Source organism: Acanthochromis polyacanthus, chromosome 14 (genome assembly GCF_021347895.1).
Source record: "Acanthochromis polyacanthus isolate Apoly-LR-REF ecotype Palm Island chromosome 14, KAUST_Apoly_ChrSc, whole genome shotgun sequence".
NCBI classification, from domain to species: Eukaryota; Metazoa; Chordata; class Actinopteri; family Pomacentridae; genus Acanthochromis; species Acanthochromis polyacanthus.
In genome coordinates, this window is record NC_067126.1 from 1,917,397 (window position 1) to 1,930,368 (window position 12,972).

At 40.4% G+C, this 12,972-nt stretch overlaps 2 protein-coding genes across 3 annotated transcripts in view; both read left to right on the plus strand.

The window, feature by feature from the left end:
- lats2 (large tumor suppressor kinase 2) overlaps nt 1-6,981 on the plus strand; it is a 41,984-nt gene extending 35,003 nt beyond the window's left edge. For both annotated transcript variants that reach the window (XM_051959117.1, XM_051959118.1), the window contains 3 exons: nt 1,662-1,844; nt 2,348-2,454; nt 2,807-6,981. In XM_051959117.1, coding sequence (XP_051815077.1) covers nt 1,662-1,844; nt 2,348-2,454; nt 2,807-3,382 — 866 coding nt within the window. In that variant the 3' untranslated portion in view covers nt 3,383-6,981. The remainder of the gene's footprint in view (nt 1-1,661; nt 1,845-2,347; nt 2,455-2,806) is intronic.
- A 4,711-nt stretch (nt 6,982-11,692) lies between these two features.
- rftn2 (raftlin family member 2) overlaps nt 11,693-12,972 on the plus strand; it is a 29,053-nt gene continuing 27,773 nt past the window's right edge. Inside the window, exon 1 of the mRNA XM_051959351.1 lies at nt 11,693-12,039. Within this exon, the coding sequence (XP_051815311.1) occupies nt 11,901-12,039 (139 nt within the window). The 5' untranslated portion in view covers nt 11,693-11,900. The remainder of the gene's footprint in view (nt 12,040-12,972) is intronic.

Consider the following 12,972-nt stretch of genomic DNA (forward strand, 5'->3'; position numbering starts at 1 on the left):
TGTTTTTTTAAAAAGCAATTACATTAAAATATATTTCCTATTTTAGGTGATAGAGCCCATTATGAAGCTTCTTCTCATTCACACTTCAGCCAGAAAGTCACACCAGCTCTGATATCAACAGGTTTTTTTTTCATTTTTCCCCTTAACTGAGAACCAATCCAAACCGTGACTTCCATACCAAAATACATACCGAACCATGATTTTTGTGTACCGTTACACCCCTGATAGATAGATAGATAGATAGATAGACTGACTATAGATAGATAGACTGACTATAGATAGATAGATAAACTATAGATAGATAGATAAACTATAGATAGATAGACTGACTATAGATAGATAGATAAACTATAGATAGATAGACTGACTATAGATAGATAGATTGACTATAGATAGATAGACTGACTATAGATAGATAGACTGACTATAGATAGATAGACTGACTATAGATAGATAGATAAACTATAGATAGATAGACTGACTATAGATAGATAGATTGACTATAGATAGATAGACTGACTATAGATAGATAGACTGACTATAGATAGATAGATAAACTATAGATAGATAGACTGACTATAGATAGATAGACTGACTATAGATAGATAGACTGACTATAGATAGATAGACTGACTATAGATAGATAGACTGACTATAGATAGATAGACTGACTATAGATAGATAGATAAACTATAGATAGATAGACTGACTATAGATAGATAGACTGACTATAGATAGATAGACTGACTATAGATAGATAGATAAACTATAGATAGATAGACTGACTATAGATAGATAGACTGACTATAGATAGATAGACTGACTATAGATAGATAGACTGACTATAGATAGATAGATAAACTATAGATAGATAGACTGACTATAGATAGATAGACTGACTATAGATAGATAGACTGACTATAGATAGATAGATAAACTATAGATAGATAGACTGACTATAGATAGATAGACTGACTATAGATAGATAGATAAACTATAGATAGATAGACTGACTATAGATAGATAGACTGACTATAGATAGATAGATAAACTATAGATAGATAGACTGACTATAGATAGATAGACTGACTATAGATAGATAGACTGACTATAGATAGATAGATAAACTATAGATAGATAGACTGACTATAGATAGATAGACTGACTATAGATAGATAGACTGACTATAGATAGATAGACTGACTATAGATAGATAGATAAACTATAGATAGATAGACTGACTATAGATAGATAGACTGACTATAGATAGATAGATAAACTATAGATAGATAGACTGACTATAGATAGATAGACTGACTATAGATAGATAGATAAACTATAGATAGATAGACTGACTATAGATAGATAGATTGACTATAGATAGATAAACTATAGATAGATAGACTGACTATAGATAGATAGATAAACTATAGATAGATAGATAAACTATAGATAGATAACACATTGAATGAGGAAACTCCAGATGACTTGACTTGAAATGAAATAGTCTTCTGAATGTTGAGTTTGTTGATCCAAACACTGTTGTGCTGTTTTGTATCATTGTGTGTTTTTGTGTTTTTGTGTATCATTGTGTTGTTGTGTTATTCTGTAAATTGTGTTGTTGTGTTATTGTGTATCATTGTGTTGTTGTGTGTGTCCAGGCAGCCACATCAGACAGGACAGTATGGAGCCCAGTGATTTCTGGGACGACGTCTCCAACTGTCGCTGTGGCGACCGGCTGATGACTTTGGAGCAACGAGCCAATCGGCAGCATCAGCGCTGCCTGGCTCACTCTCTGGTGGGAACACCCAACTACATCGCTCCAGAGGTGCTGCTGCGCAAAGGTGGGAAATAAAATCAGAACCAGATACACAGAACCCCAGACCTTCACCTGGTCTCGCTCCTCATTAGATCAGTAGACGTTCAGATCATGGACCAGAAGGATTCATGGGGTTATTCAGAGGTTCCCTGGATGAGGAACCAGAGTCTCAGACTGTTCAGCAGATTTACAAATATCAAAGAAAACAAATTGGAAACTTTGGTCAGAAATATGATTTCAGACCTTTAGTTCTCCAGAACGTTATCAGTGTGAGTCCTGAAGATCACATCAGATCAGAGTCTGTTTGTCGTTGTTTCTTAACTCTGAACAGGAAGTGAAGCTGAAGTGACATGTTGAACTTCTGAACACATTCATCAAACCTTAGGTTTAACTTCACAGATTGAGTTCTGGAGACCAGACAGAAGATCAGAAACTATCAGAACCACGAATATGAACGTCTGTGTCTAACGTGAGGTCGCCTCCTGTGTGTTTACCTGTAATGTGAGGTCACTTCCTGTGTGTCTGCAGGCTACACTCAGCTGTGTGACTGGTGGAGTGTTGGGGTGATCCTGTTTGAGATGCTGGTTGGTCAGCCTCCCTTCCTCGCTCCGACGCCCACAGAGACCCAGATCAAGGTCAGAGAACCATTCCTTCAACAGCTCATATTTAACTTACGTTAAATGTAGAAAAGTCTCCAGGTGATAGAAACTGAACAGACTGCTGGGCTGCAGATGCTGAAGATGCTGAACGTTTTAAATCAATTCCATCCTCGTCTACAGTTCAGATGAAGGTCCTGGAGTTTAAACTGTTGGTCAGATGTTTGTTTTGACAGAATCTGCTTTAATATGTTCTGGATTGTCAATGAGACGAACGTTGAAGTGATTCTGATGAGCTCTTAGTTGTTGAAGACGATTCATTCTGTTAGTCATAATTCAGACGTTCCTTTGTGTTGAGGTCATCTTGTTGATGCTTCCTGTGGTTCCTCAGGTCATAAACTGGGAGAGCACCCTGCAGGTCCCAGCTCAGGTGAAGCTCAGTCCAGAAGCTGTCGACATCATCGGCCGGCTCTGCTGCTCCGCCGAGGACCGTCTGGGCTCCAACGGCGCCGGAGAGATCAAGGCTCATCCCTTCTTCTCTCAGACCGACTTCTCCAGCAACCTGCGGCAGCAGCCGGCGCCGTACCGGCCCAAGATCGCCCACCCCATGGACACGTCCAACTTCGACCCGGTGGAGGAGGAGGGCGGCGCCGGCTGGAGCGACAGCGGTGACGGCAGCCGGGCCCTGGACCTGCTGTGCTCACCGCATGGGAAGCATCCGGAACACGCCTTCTATGAGTTCACCTTCAGACGCTTCTTTGACGACAACGGATGCCCCTTCAGATACCCAAAACCACCCGAGGCCTATGATGGACCACCAGGCCAAACTGGGACCACCGGGACCTCCGGGACCACCGGGGTGGAGCCTGAGGAGGAGGAGGAGGTGGAGGAGGAGGAGGAGGAGGAGGATGAAGATGAGGAGGAGGAGGCAGAGCAGGGGGAGGGATGTGAACCGGTTTATGTTTAGATCAGTCAGGTCTGCTGAAGCTGCAGATGGAGGAACGGCACCACCTGGTGGACCAACAAGAGAAGCTCTGAGCAGCTTCCAGATGTTCTCCTGGTTCCTGCTCTGGTCTTCGAGCCCAGTCTCACGGGGATTCGTGAAACTGTCACGTAAGTTTTAGTTTCGGTTTCGTGCGCACCAACACGATTTCGTCATGTTTTTCGTGCCGCTCACCACGAAATGCGCACCAATGTATTTTAAACGGCGGACTTTTCGTGCCACTCAGAACGTATTTCAAAAGAATGTGTATATTATATTTTTAAAGTAAAACCGTGGCGAATCCAACGCTATATTTTGCATGACATCGTTCCTAAACATAACCCTAACCATAACCCTAACCATAACCTAACCATAAGCCGGTGGAACACTTACCAATTTGCATAGGAATTTCAAGAATGTCCGGTGGCCGGCGGCCGCAAACGCGATCACACAAGCAGTATACGCCGATGGACAGCTTAGATCGTCATGAATCCGCCGGTATAAACCACTTTCAGCTGTGATTACCCCAGCGAAAAACATTTCGTGGTGAGCGGCACGAAAAACATGACAAAACCGTGTTGGTGCGCACGAAACCGAAACTAAAACTTGCGTGACAGTTTCACGAATCCCCGTGAGACCGGGTTGGGTCTTCAGAGGTTCTGATCCATCTGAAGCTGCTTTAGTCTCCTAACAATCAGGATCCAGGTTCCTCTGTGCTGCTGCTTCATAAGCTCCAAACATCCCCTCAGTTATCAGCTTCAGCTCAGCAACAACGACAACAACAACAATCAGAACAGCAACAACGACAACAACCACAATCAGAACAGCAACAACGACAACAACAATCAGAACAGCAACAACGACAACAACAACAATCAGAACAGCAACAACGACAACAACAACAATCAGAACAGCAACGACAACAACAACAATCAGAACAGCAACAACCACAATCAGAACAGCAACAACGACAACAACAATCAGAACAGCAACAACGACAACAACAACAATCAGAACAGCAACGACAACAACAACAATCAGAACAGCAACAACCACAATCAGAACAGCAACGACAACAACAATCAGAACAGCAACAACGACAACAACAACAATCAGAACAGCAACAATCAGAACAGCAACAACGACAACAACAACAATCAGAACAGCAACAACGACAACAACAACAATCAGAACAGCAACGACAACAACAACAATCAGAACAGCAACAACCACAATCAGAACAGCAACAACGACAACAACAATCAGAACAGCAACAACGACAACAACAACAATCAGAACAGCAACAATCAGAACAGCAACGACAACAATCAGAACAGCAACGACAACAATCAGAACAGCAACAACAACAATCAGAACAGCAACGACAACAATCAGAACAGCAACAATCAGAACAGCAACAACAACAATCAGAACAGCAACAATCAGAACAGCAACGACAACAATCAGAACAACCACAATCAGAACAGCAACGACAACAATCAGAACAACCACAATCAGAACAGCAACAACAACAATAACAACCACAGCAACAACAACCACCCCTCCAGTCTGTCTCTGTTCAGCAGCATTTAGTTTCATGTTTTCTGTGTTTCTGTGTTCAGTTTCAAAGAAGAAAAACCAGACATCTGCTGCAGGTCCATGTTCTAAAGATCTTCTGCTGCTTTGTGGTCCTCAAGTCGCCTCCAAATAATCCTTCAAAGTTCTAAAGATCTGATCCCAGACGGAACCTCTGCAGCGTTGATCTTCTCAGCACCAGAACAGAACTGATCAGACTAAAGAGTGAAAGCGTCTGTTTGTTTATTTTTAGATCAATAGGAGAAAAAATCAACAAACAGAATTCAGAGGAACCAGAACCTTTAATAAAGAAGCAGAAGAACCCAGTCGGAGCTGAAGCAGCCAAACACTTGGACTATGTGCAATAAAAAAAAGCCAACATTTCTAGTTTTCTGAACACTTCATAGCTCTAGTTGTGTCCACATGTACCAGTTTCATCTACTTCCTGTCAGTCCAACATGCTGCTTATTAATGAGGTTCACATTATTACTTTGTATTATTCTGGTTTATCGTCTAACGAGAACAATCTGCAGTCTGACAGGAACGAGGTGAGGAAGATGATGATGATGGTGGTGGTAAGGATGATGAAGCAGAAGCTTCTCCTCCTCCTGCGGTTGGGCTGGTTCTGCTGCAGGAGGTTCTGAAGGTTCTGGTCCAGAAAGTGACGGAGATGAAAGAAAAGTAAATCCGGTTCGTCTTCAGGAAATGAAATAAAGACTGAGCAACGTTTTGTTCTCCAACCTTAAAGACTCACTGTTTGTTTGGTACATGTTCTAGTATTTATCCAAAGTGTTCTGACTCGGTTCTGCAGCTCTGGGACTCTTTGATCCAGAACAGAGTTTCTCCTCGACAATCAGTAAAGTTCTGTCCAGCAGCGTTCCTCTGACCGACCCAGATGTTAGAACTCCAGCTGACACAAGTTTGTTTTCACGTTTCTCTAAATGTGCCTTTGAATTCTTATTTTACCTTTGATCTACAGATGTCTGTTCTGGTTCTGGAGTGTTCTGGAACCTCCTGACTGTGTTCACATGTGGTCAGCCAGGGCCAGGGCCAGGTCCTGGTCCTGGTCCTGGTCCTGGTCGGGTGATAAAGCAGAACAACAGACCAGATTGTTCTGGTGGTTCTGAGATGTTTTAGGTTCTTTTGGATGGAGCTGGTTCTGCTCAGGTTCTGTTTCACTGATGAAGCTGCTTCTATCAGCGAGTTCTCACATTTAAAGTTTCACGCCAGAAACTGAATTTGTCGACACAAAGTGAAAGAAGCTGCTTTTGTTGTTCTGAAGGCGTTTGATGGTTGAACTGAACTGAAACCAGTTTAGGTTCCTTCATGTGAACACAGTCGGAGATAAACTCAGCTCTGAAACAGCTTCATGTGGTTTCAGACGTTTCAACAGTCGTTGACCTTCTCAACAAGATGAACCTGAACATTAGCTTTAAACTCAGAGCTGCTCAGAGGGTTTCCTGGAAGTTTCCTGAAAGTTTTCTGGAGGTTTCCAGGAAGTTTCCTGGAAATGTCTTGGAAGTTTGATGGAGGTTTCCCAAAAATTTTCTGAAAGTTTCTTGGAGGTTTCCTAAAAGGTTCCTGGAAGTTTTTTGGCTGTTTCCTGGAAGTTTCCTGGAACTTTCTTGGAGGTTTCCTAGAGGTTTCCTGGAAACTTCTTGAACATTTCGTGGAGGTTTCCAGGCTGTTGACTGACAATCTGACTGATGTTTCCTGACGTGTATTTTCTCTTATTTTGTATTTTTACCGAGGATTCGCTGTTCGTCTCCTCATGTCTGTTACTGAATTTATATTTATACAGATCTACATATTTTTTGTATCTTTCCTTTTTCCAGTTTTCTCGTGCTCATGTTAAGAACTCTGCAGTATTATCGATGTCTTTGGACAGTTTTCTCTTTTTTTACATTCGTGTATGAACTGAGAATTTGTAAAAAAAAAAAAAAAAAAAAAAAGCTTTTCCTGTCCTTGAGTGTAAAATGTCTGTATAAATTAAATTAACCAACTCCTGATTCTGGTGCTTTTATTGTGTCAAACAGCATATCTGTCCATATTAATAACGCTTTAGCTTAGCTTCGTTTAGCTGTTTAGCTGCATTTAACATATGGTATAACAAGGAGCAGATGAGCTACAGCTGCTTTTATATTTAAATGAACTTTTCTAAACATTAAGATCTGTTAACTGTTGTTTCTAGAGTAAGTCATGTTTACTTCAGACTGATAATTATAAATAACTTCAAATTAAGTATTTGATTCTTGATGGAATTACGGACTAAAGATGAAAAAACAAACTAAGAAAGTTCACAGTTTTAAAATTGAACAGACTAAGAAAATAAGTTTAGATAAATCTTTTTGTCACTGTAGGCTGACTTTATTAAACTTTGATCTTTCACAGTTTTTCATTTAAAATAGTTCCTGAATAAAACCCACTTCAGTTCTTGTCCGTTAACGTTTCTATCAGTTCTAGTTTAATGAGCAGCAGCTGGATTCAGACCAGACCTGGACTCCAGGACCTCCATCTAGTTCTTGTTGAGTCTCTCAGAGTTGGACCGGTTTGTGATCTTTGGGTCCATCAGTGTTGAGCTTCAGGTCCTGATCTGATGGTGGATCTTCTTCAACAGGTTCTTCTGACAAAGAGCAGAATTTGTGACAAGTCGTCCAGGTCCTCCAACCAGCACTATCTCCATCATGTTCCACTGCTGGTATCACGTTCTTCTGTGGAACACAGTTTTAGTTGTACTCCAGACAGAACGGATCATCCATCCATGTTCTTGTCCTTACTGGGGTCGAGGAGGCAGCAGATGAAGCAGTTCATTCTAGATGTTCTACCCAGTGAGGATTTCTAGTTCCTCCTGGCGATTTCAAGGTGTTTCCAGGCCAGATCAGATACGTAAACCCTTTAAAGAGTTCTGGGTCTACCTCAGGGGAGAATCGGATGTCCAGATCTCCTCAGCTGGATCCTGCAGTGACTCTACTGAGTTTCCTCCAGATGTTTGAGCTTCTCATCTTATCTCTAAGATGTTCTACATCCCACATCCAGTCTGCACCACCAGGGGGCGCCCAGGTACCTGGTCCTGCCTCCTGCCTGGTGAACATAGCACCCAACCCTGATTTGCCTGGTGTTACTTCTTCAAGCTGTGTCCACCTGAGCTCCATGAGGCCCCCAGGCTTGGTCACCAGATGTTCCCAGGTCTCCAGGGGGTCCTGGTTCCTCTGACCCAGGTGAGGTGGCAGATTTCCTTCTAAATCACTCTTGTCTGGTCCTGACTCTTCTTAGGAGGCAATCCACATGATGTTCTCCTGAAGTCTTGGAGATCACCAGATGTTTTACTGTAAACACCAGATGAACCTTCATGATTTTTTTTAGGTCAGCAGAGGTTTAATCTTTAACTCTCCCATGGATCCATTTCCTCCAAAGTCTTCCTCACTGTGGAATCATGCAGACGGACCTTAACTGAGGCCAGTAAGGTCTGCAGATCTTTAGATGTTCCTCTGGGTTCTTCTGTGACCTCCTGGATTAGATGTAGATGTTCTTGGGGAAATGTTGGTAGTTGGTCCACTCCTGAAGGTTCTCCACTGTTCCATGTTTCTCCATCTGTGGATAATGTCTCTCACAGAGGTTCTGTGTTGTCCCAGAGCCTCAGCAGTGGCTTTGGAACCCTCCAGACTGATGGATGTCTATGACTTTGTTCCGTATCTGTTCTTGAATCTCTTTAGAACGTGGCATCATGTGCTGCTTTCTGAGACCCTTCAGCTGCTTCACAATAAACACAGGTTCTATCTAGTGATGTTTAGTTCCACCAGCCTGGCAGGAACCATCTGAAGGTCTGGATGGAGAACCTGAACCCAAAAAACAAATGAATCTGGTCTGTTGGTCGCTCAGGAGGTCATTGATTTTATACATAGAACAGGATGGACTGGATAGAATTAAAGAAATGAAATCATGATTTCAAAACTGCTTTTTGCGTTTTCTTTGATATTAGTTTGATCATCTGAAACATTTAAGTGACAAATATTTTAAATATCGGATAGCTGTGGGGTTAAACACACATTTACCACCAAAAGAAGCACAAAAACCTCCAAATGACCTCAAAAGAAAACAGATGGATCAGACATCAAACCTTCTTCATGACCGATAGTCCGACTGATCTGAGGTCTGTTCAAACCTTCACACAGGTTCTCCACGCTGACCTCTGACCTCTACTTCCTGTAGAGACCTGCAGAACCTCCGATGTTCTGCTGAAGCTCATTACTGATGGAAACATGAACACGAGCCACAAACCAACGGCTCATGAAAGCGCCTGGACCTGTTTCTGCTTATTTACAGGCTGCTGGTGGGTTTATGGGATGGAGGAGGACTTCCTGCACTAATGATGGACTTAAAGACGTTCATGACTGGTACCATGTTCTCAGTGGAAGAACCGACCAACAAACAACTCCTCCACGTTCAGGTTGTCTTCTTCCTCTGAGTCTCTGAATGCTGTCATTTAATGTGAGACTCGAAATGACGAGAGATTAAAAAACAACCAAAAAAGACACCAAACAACAATAAAGGCACCAAACAACCAAAGAAAGACACAAAACAACCAAAAAGAAACAAAACTAGAAAGACACAAAACAACAATAAAGGCACAAAACAACCAAAAAAAGACACCAAACAACTAAAAAAGACACAAGAAAAAAACAAAAATAAGGAATAAAATAACCAAAAAGACACCAAACAACCAAAAAACAGCCACAAATTGATGCAAAATCTCCACAAAAATAAACTAAATGAGCACAGAGACACAAACCAAACACGAAAAACTCAGACAAAGACATAAAAAAAGCACAAACGGAGTCAAAACAAAAATAAAGACACGAAAATAATCATAAAGAGATGTAAAACCACAACAGAAGACCCAAAATTAAAACAAAATGACACAAATAAGCCAAAACATCCTGAAAACGACCACAAAGACTCACAAAACAACACAAAGAGACACAAACAAAAACAATGAGACACAAAACAAACAAAAGAAAACATCACAAAGACACAAAATAAGAAAAATAAACAAAAGACACTAAAAACCCAAAGAGAATTAAAAGCCAGACCTCATTAATATTCGTATATTATTATTATTTCTGTGAACTTTGACCTGCTGGTGGCGCTAAACCGGAAACTGATGAAGGCGTGAATAAATGGTTTCAGGTTAAAAGTTTTCTCTCACAGATCAGAGTTTCTGAAGAACTTTTATCCACAGAAACTCAGCAACATCAGGCTGCAGCTGTTAACGACGACCGGAAATCATGCTGCACACGAGAGCTTTCAAAATAAAAGCACGAGCCAATAGGCGGAGCAACCTGTAGATAAAATCAGATAAATCAGAAACAGAAGCTACTGTTTGGACTGAAGACAGGATGAGTTCATCAGTGATCAGTGACGGGATTAAACTGATGATTAGTTCAGGTTTGTTTTATAATTTAAGTCTTTAATCAGGAAACAGTTTGAGGACATTTGATGTGTTTAAAAGAAATGATTCATTTATAAAGAATCAATAATGAAATAATGATTAAGTGATCAGATTATTGGTGTGGATGTAGAAAAATAAATATATCTATGGTTTAAATGAGCACAAATTCAACATTTACTGATTAAAAGCAACAAATATATGATCACAAAGGTACAAAATAAAACAATAAAACAAAAAGAGAAACTTCTGCTTAAAATCAGGAAACATTTTATTTTTAATCTTTATTTAGCAGAATCAGAGACGATGAGATGACAGCTTCAGTTTTTCCTTTGTGGACAGATTGGTTTCTCTCTGGATCAATAAAGTCTCTGATCACCAACCAGCCAATCGATTGTTAAATAAATTATCCATCAGATGGTTGGTTGTTTCTAAAACATCGTAGGATCTGAACTCTGGGATTTTAATGACATTAAATAACTTTCTATTATAAATCAGAACATTAATATTTAAGCTAATCAGGTAAATCTCTAGAATGATTAAACTGTCGTTTTTAACCCTCGTGTCGTCCTGCAGGTCAAACTGACCCGTTTGAAAGTTTGAAAGTGTGAAAAAAAAACACATTATATTTTCTGATGTCCACATTTTGAACGTTTTTGGGAAATCTTTGAACATTTTTTGGCAGAAAAAAATAAATGTTAAAATGTTTTCTTTAGGAACATTCACATAAAAATAAACCAAAATCCAGAGAATTTTTTTATGTGAATGTTCTTAAAGAAAACATTAGAAGTTTTACTGATCTTTATGGAATCGCTTTAGATATTTTTAGGATTTTTTGGAAGATTTTTACTCATTTAAAAAATATTTACAAGAATTTTCTGGCCACATTTGGGGCATTAAAAAAAATTAAGGGAAATTTTAAAGGATTTTTTTTTTAAACTTGAAAGTTTTGCAAATTTTCAGGAATTTGGAAATTTTTTGGAAATTTTTTTGGGATTTTTAAAAATAAAAAACATTTTCTGGTGCCTGTAAATGAGGACAGGAGGAGGGTTAATATTTAAAAATTATTCATGTTTTTATGAATAACTGAATTTCATTAAACTAAAACTACCTTTATTTTAATGAATATTAGTTATATATTTGATTTATTCACTCAAACAGATGAAAAGTATTCTATTATATTCAGTCTGAGCTCGTTTGTGATTCGTTTGTGTTTTGTTTTGAAGTCGTGACCGGAAGTTGTCTCCTCTCCGCCCTCACCGCCTCCAGCTTCATCTCCAGTAACTTTCCTCCACGTTCAGTTCTACAGCAGAACCTCCAGCAGCAGCTCCAGGAACCTCCAGAGCTCCTCTCCGCTCCTCGACCAGCTCAGACCTGAACCAGGAGGACCGGAGCCGGGATGAGCCGCTCCCGGTGAACCCTCCCTCCCTCCGCTCCGGTTCTGACCCCGCGCCGAGCCGCTCCGTCCCCGCCTCGGAGGCCATGGGCTGCGGCCTGAGGAAGCTGGAGGACCCGGAGGACAGCAGCCCCGGGAAGATCTACTCCACCCTGAGGAGGCCGCAGGTGGAGACCAGGACCGACACCGTGCTGGAGTACGTCCTGCTGGACTTCAGCCTGGAAGGTAATCAATACATATGAGAACTGATCAATAGCTCTGATCGATTACTGATCAGCAGGAACAGGAAGCTGTTAAAGTCAGATTCACTGATTTATTGGTTCAAATCTGAAGGATTTCCTCATTAATCACTAACCAGACATCCTAAATATCAGAGATAATCAATAGAAGGACAGAAACCAGTCAGTTTGTCCTCTTTGACGTCACTCATTCACATTTTATTCTCCCTAAATGAATTCATTTTCTTTCATCTGAATTTTAGTTTATTTCTTCAGTTTTTGTTGATTCGACTCATTTTTAAAGAAAAACTTTCAGATTTCAGTGAAGATTTTCTGGTTTCTTTGCTCCTTGAACTCATTGATTACCAGAATGAACTGATCAGCTGATTGATCGGTGATTGGGGGACTGATTGATTATCAGTTTTATCTGACGTTTTCTGGTTTCGTTTGAGAAGAAACTCAGTTTTTACTGAATCATAACAAACGTTTCATTCTTTGATCAAGCATTCTGCAGATCAATCAATAATCAATAACTATCTTTAGATTCTTTCTGCTCTTTTCTGATTGTTCGTGTTTTTTAGTTTTTATTCAGATTTTAGCGTCTTTCTGAGACGTGTTCAGATGTTTGCTCCATGAGGAACCAGGAGGTGGAGCTAAGATCTGATCAATAACACAAAGACCTTTAATCAGTGCTCAGCTCCATGGTCAGACTACGATCTGTTAAACGTCCTTTACATTCTATTTGTTGGTCTAAATCTTTCTGCTTCTGGACCTTCTTTAGTGCTGAACTCATCCACTGATGTTTTCTTTCTGTTTAGTTCATCTTTTCTGTGTGTGTTTGATGAGGAACTGCATTTATTTTCATTTTCCAGAATAAAGATTGAAATCCTGATTTAACCTGGAGGATGGCTGATGGTTCTAGGTGTTGCTTTAGAACGCT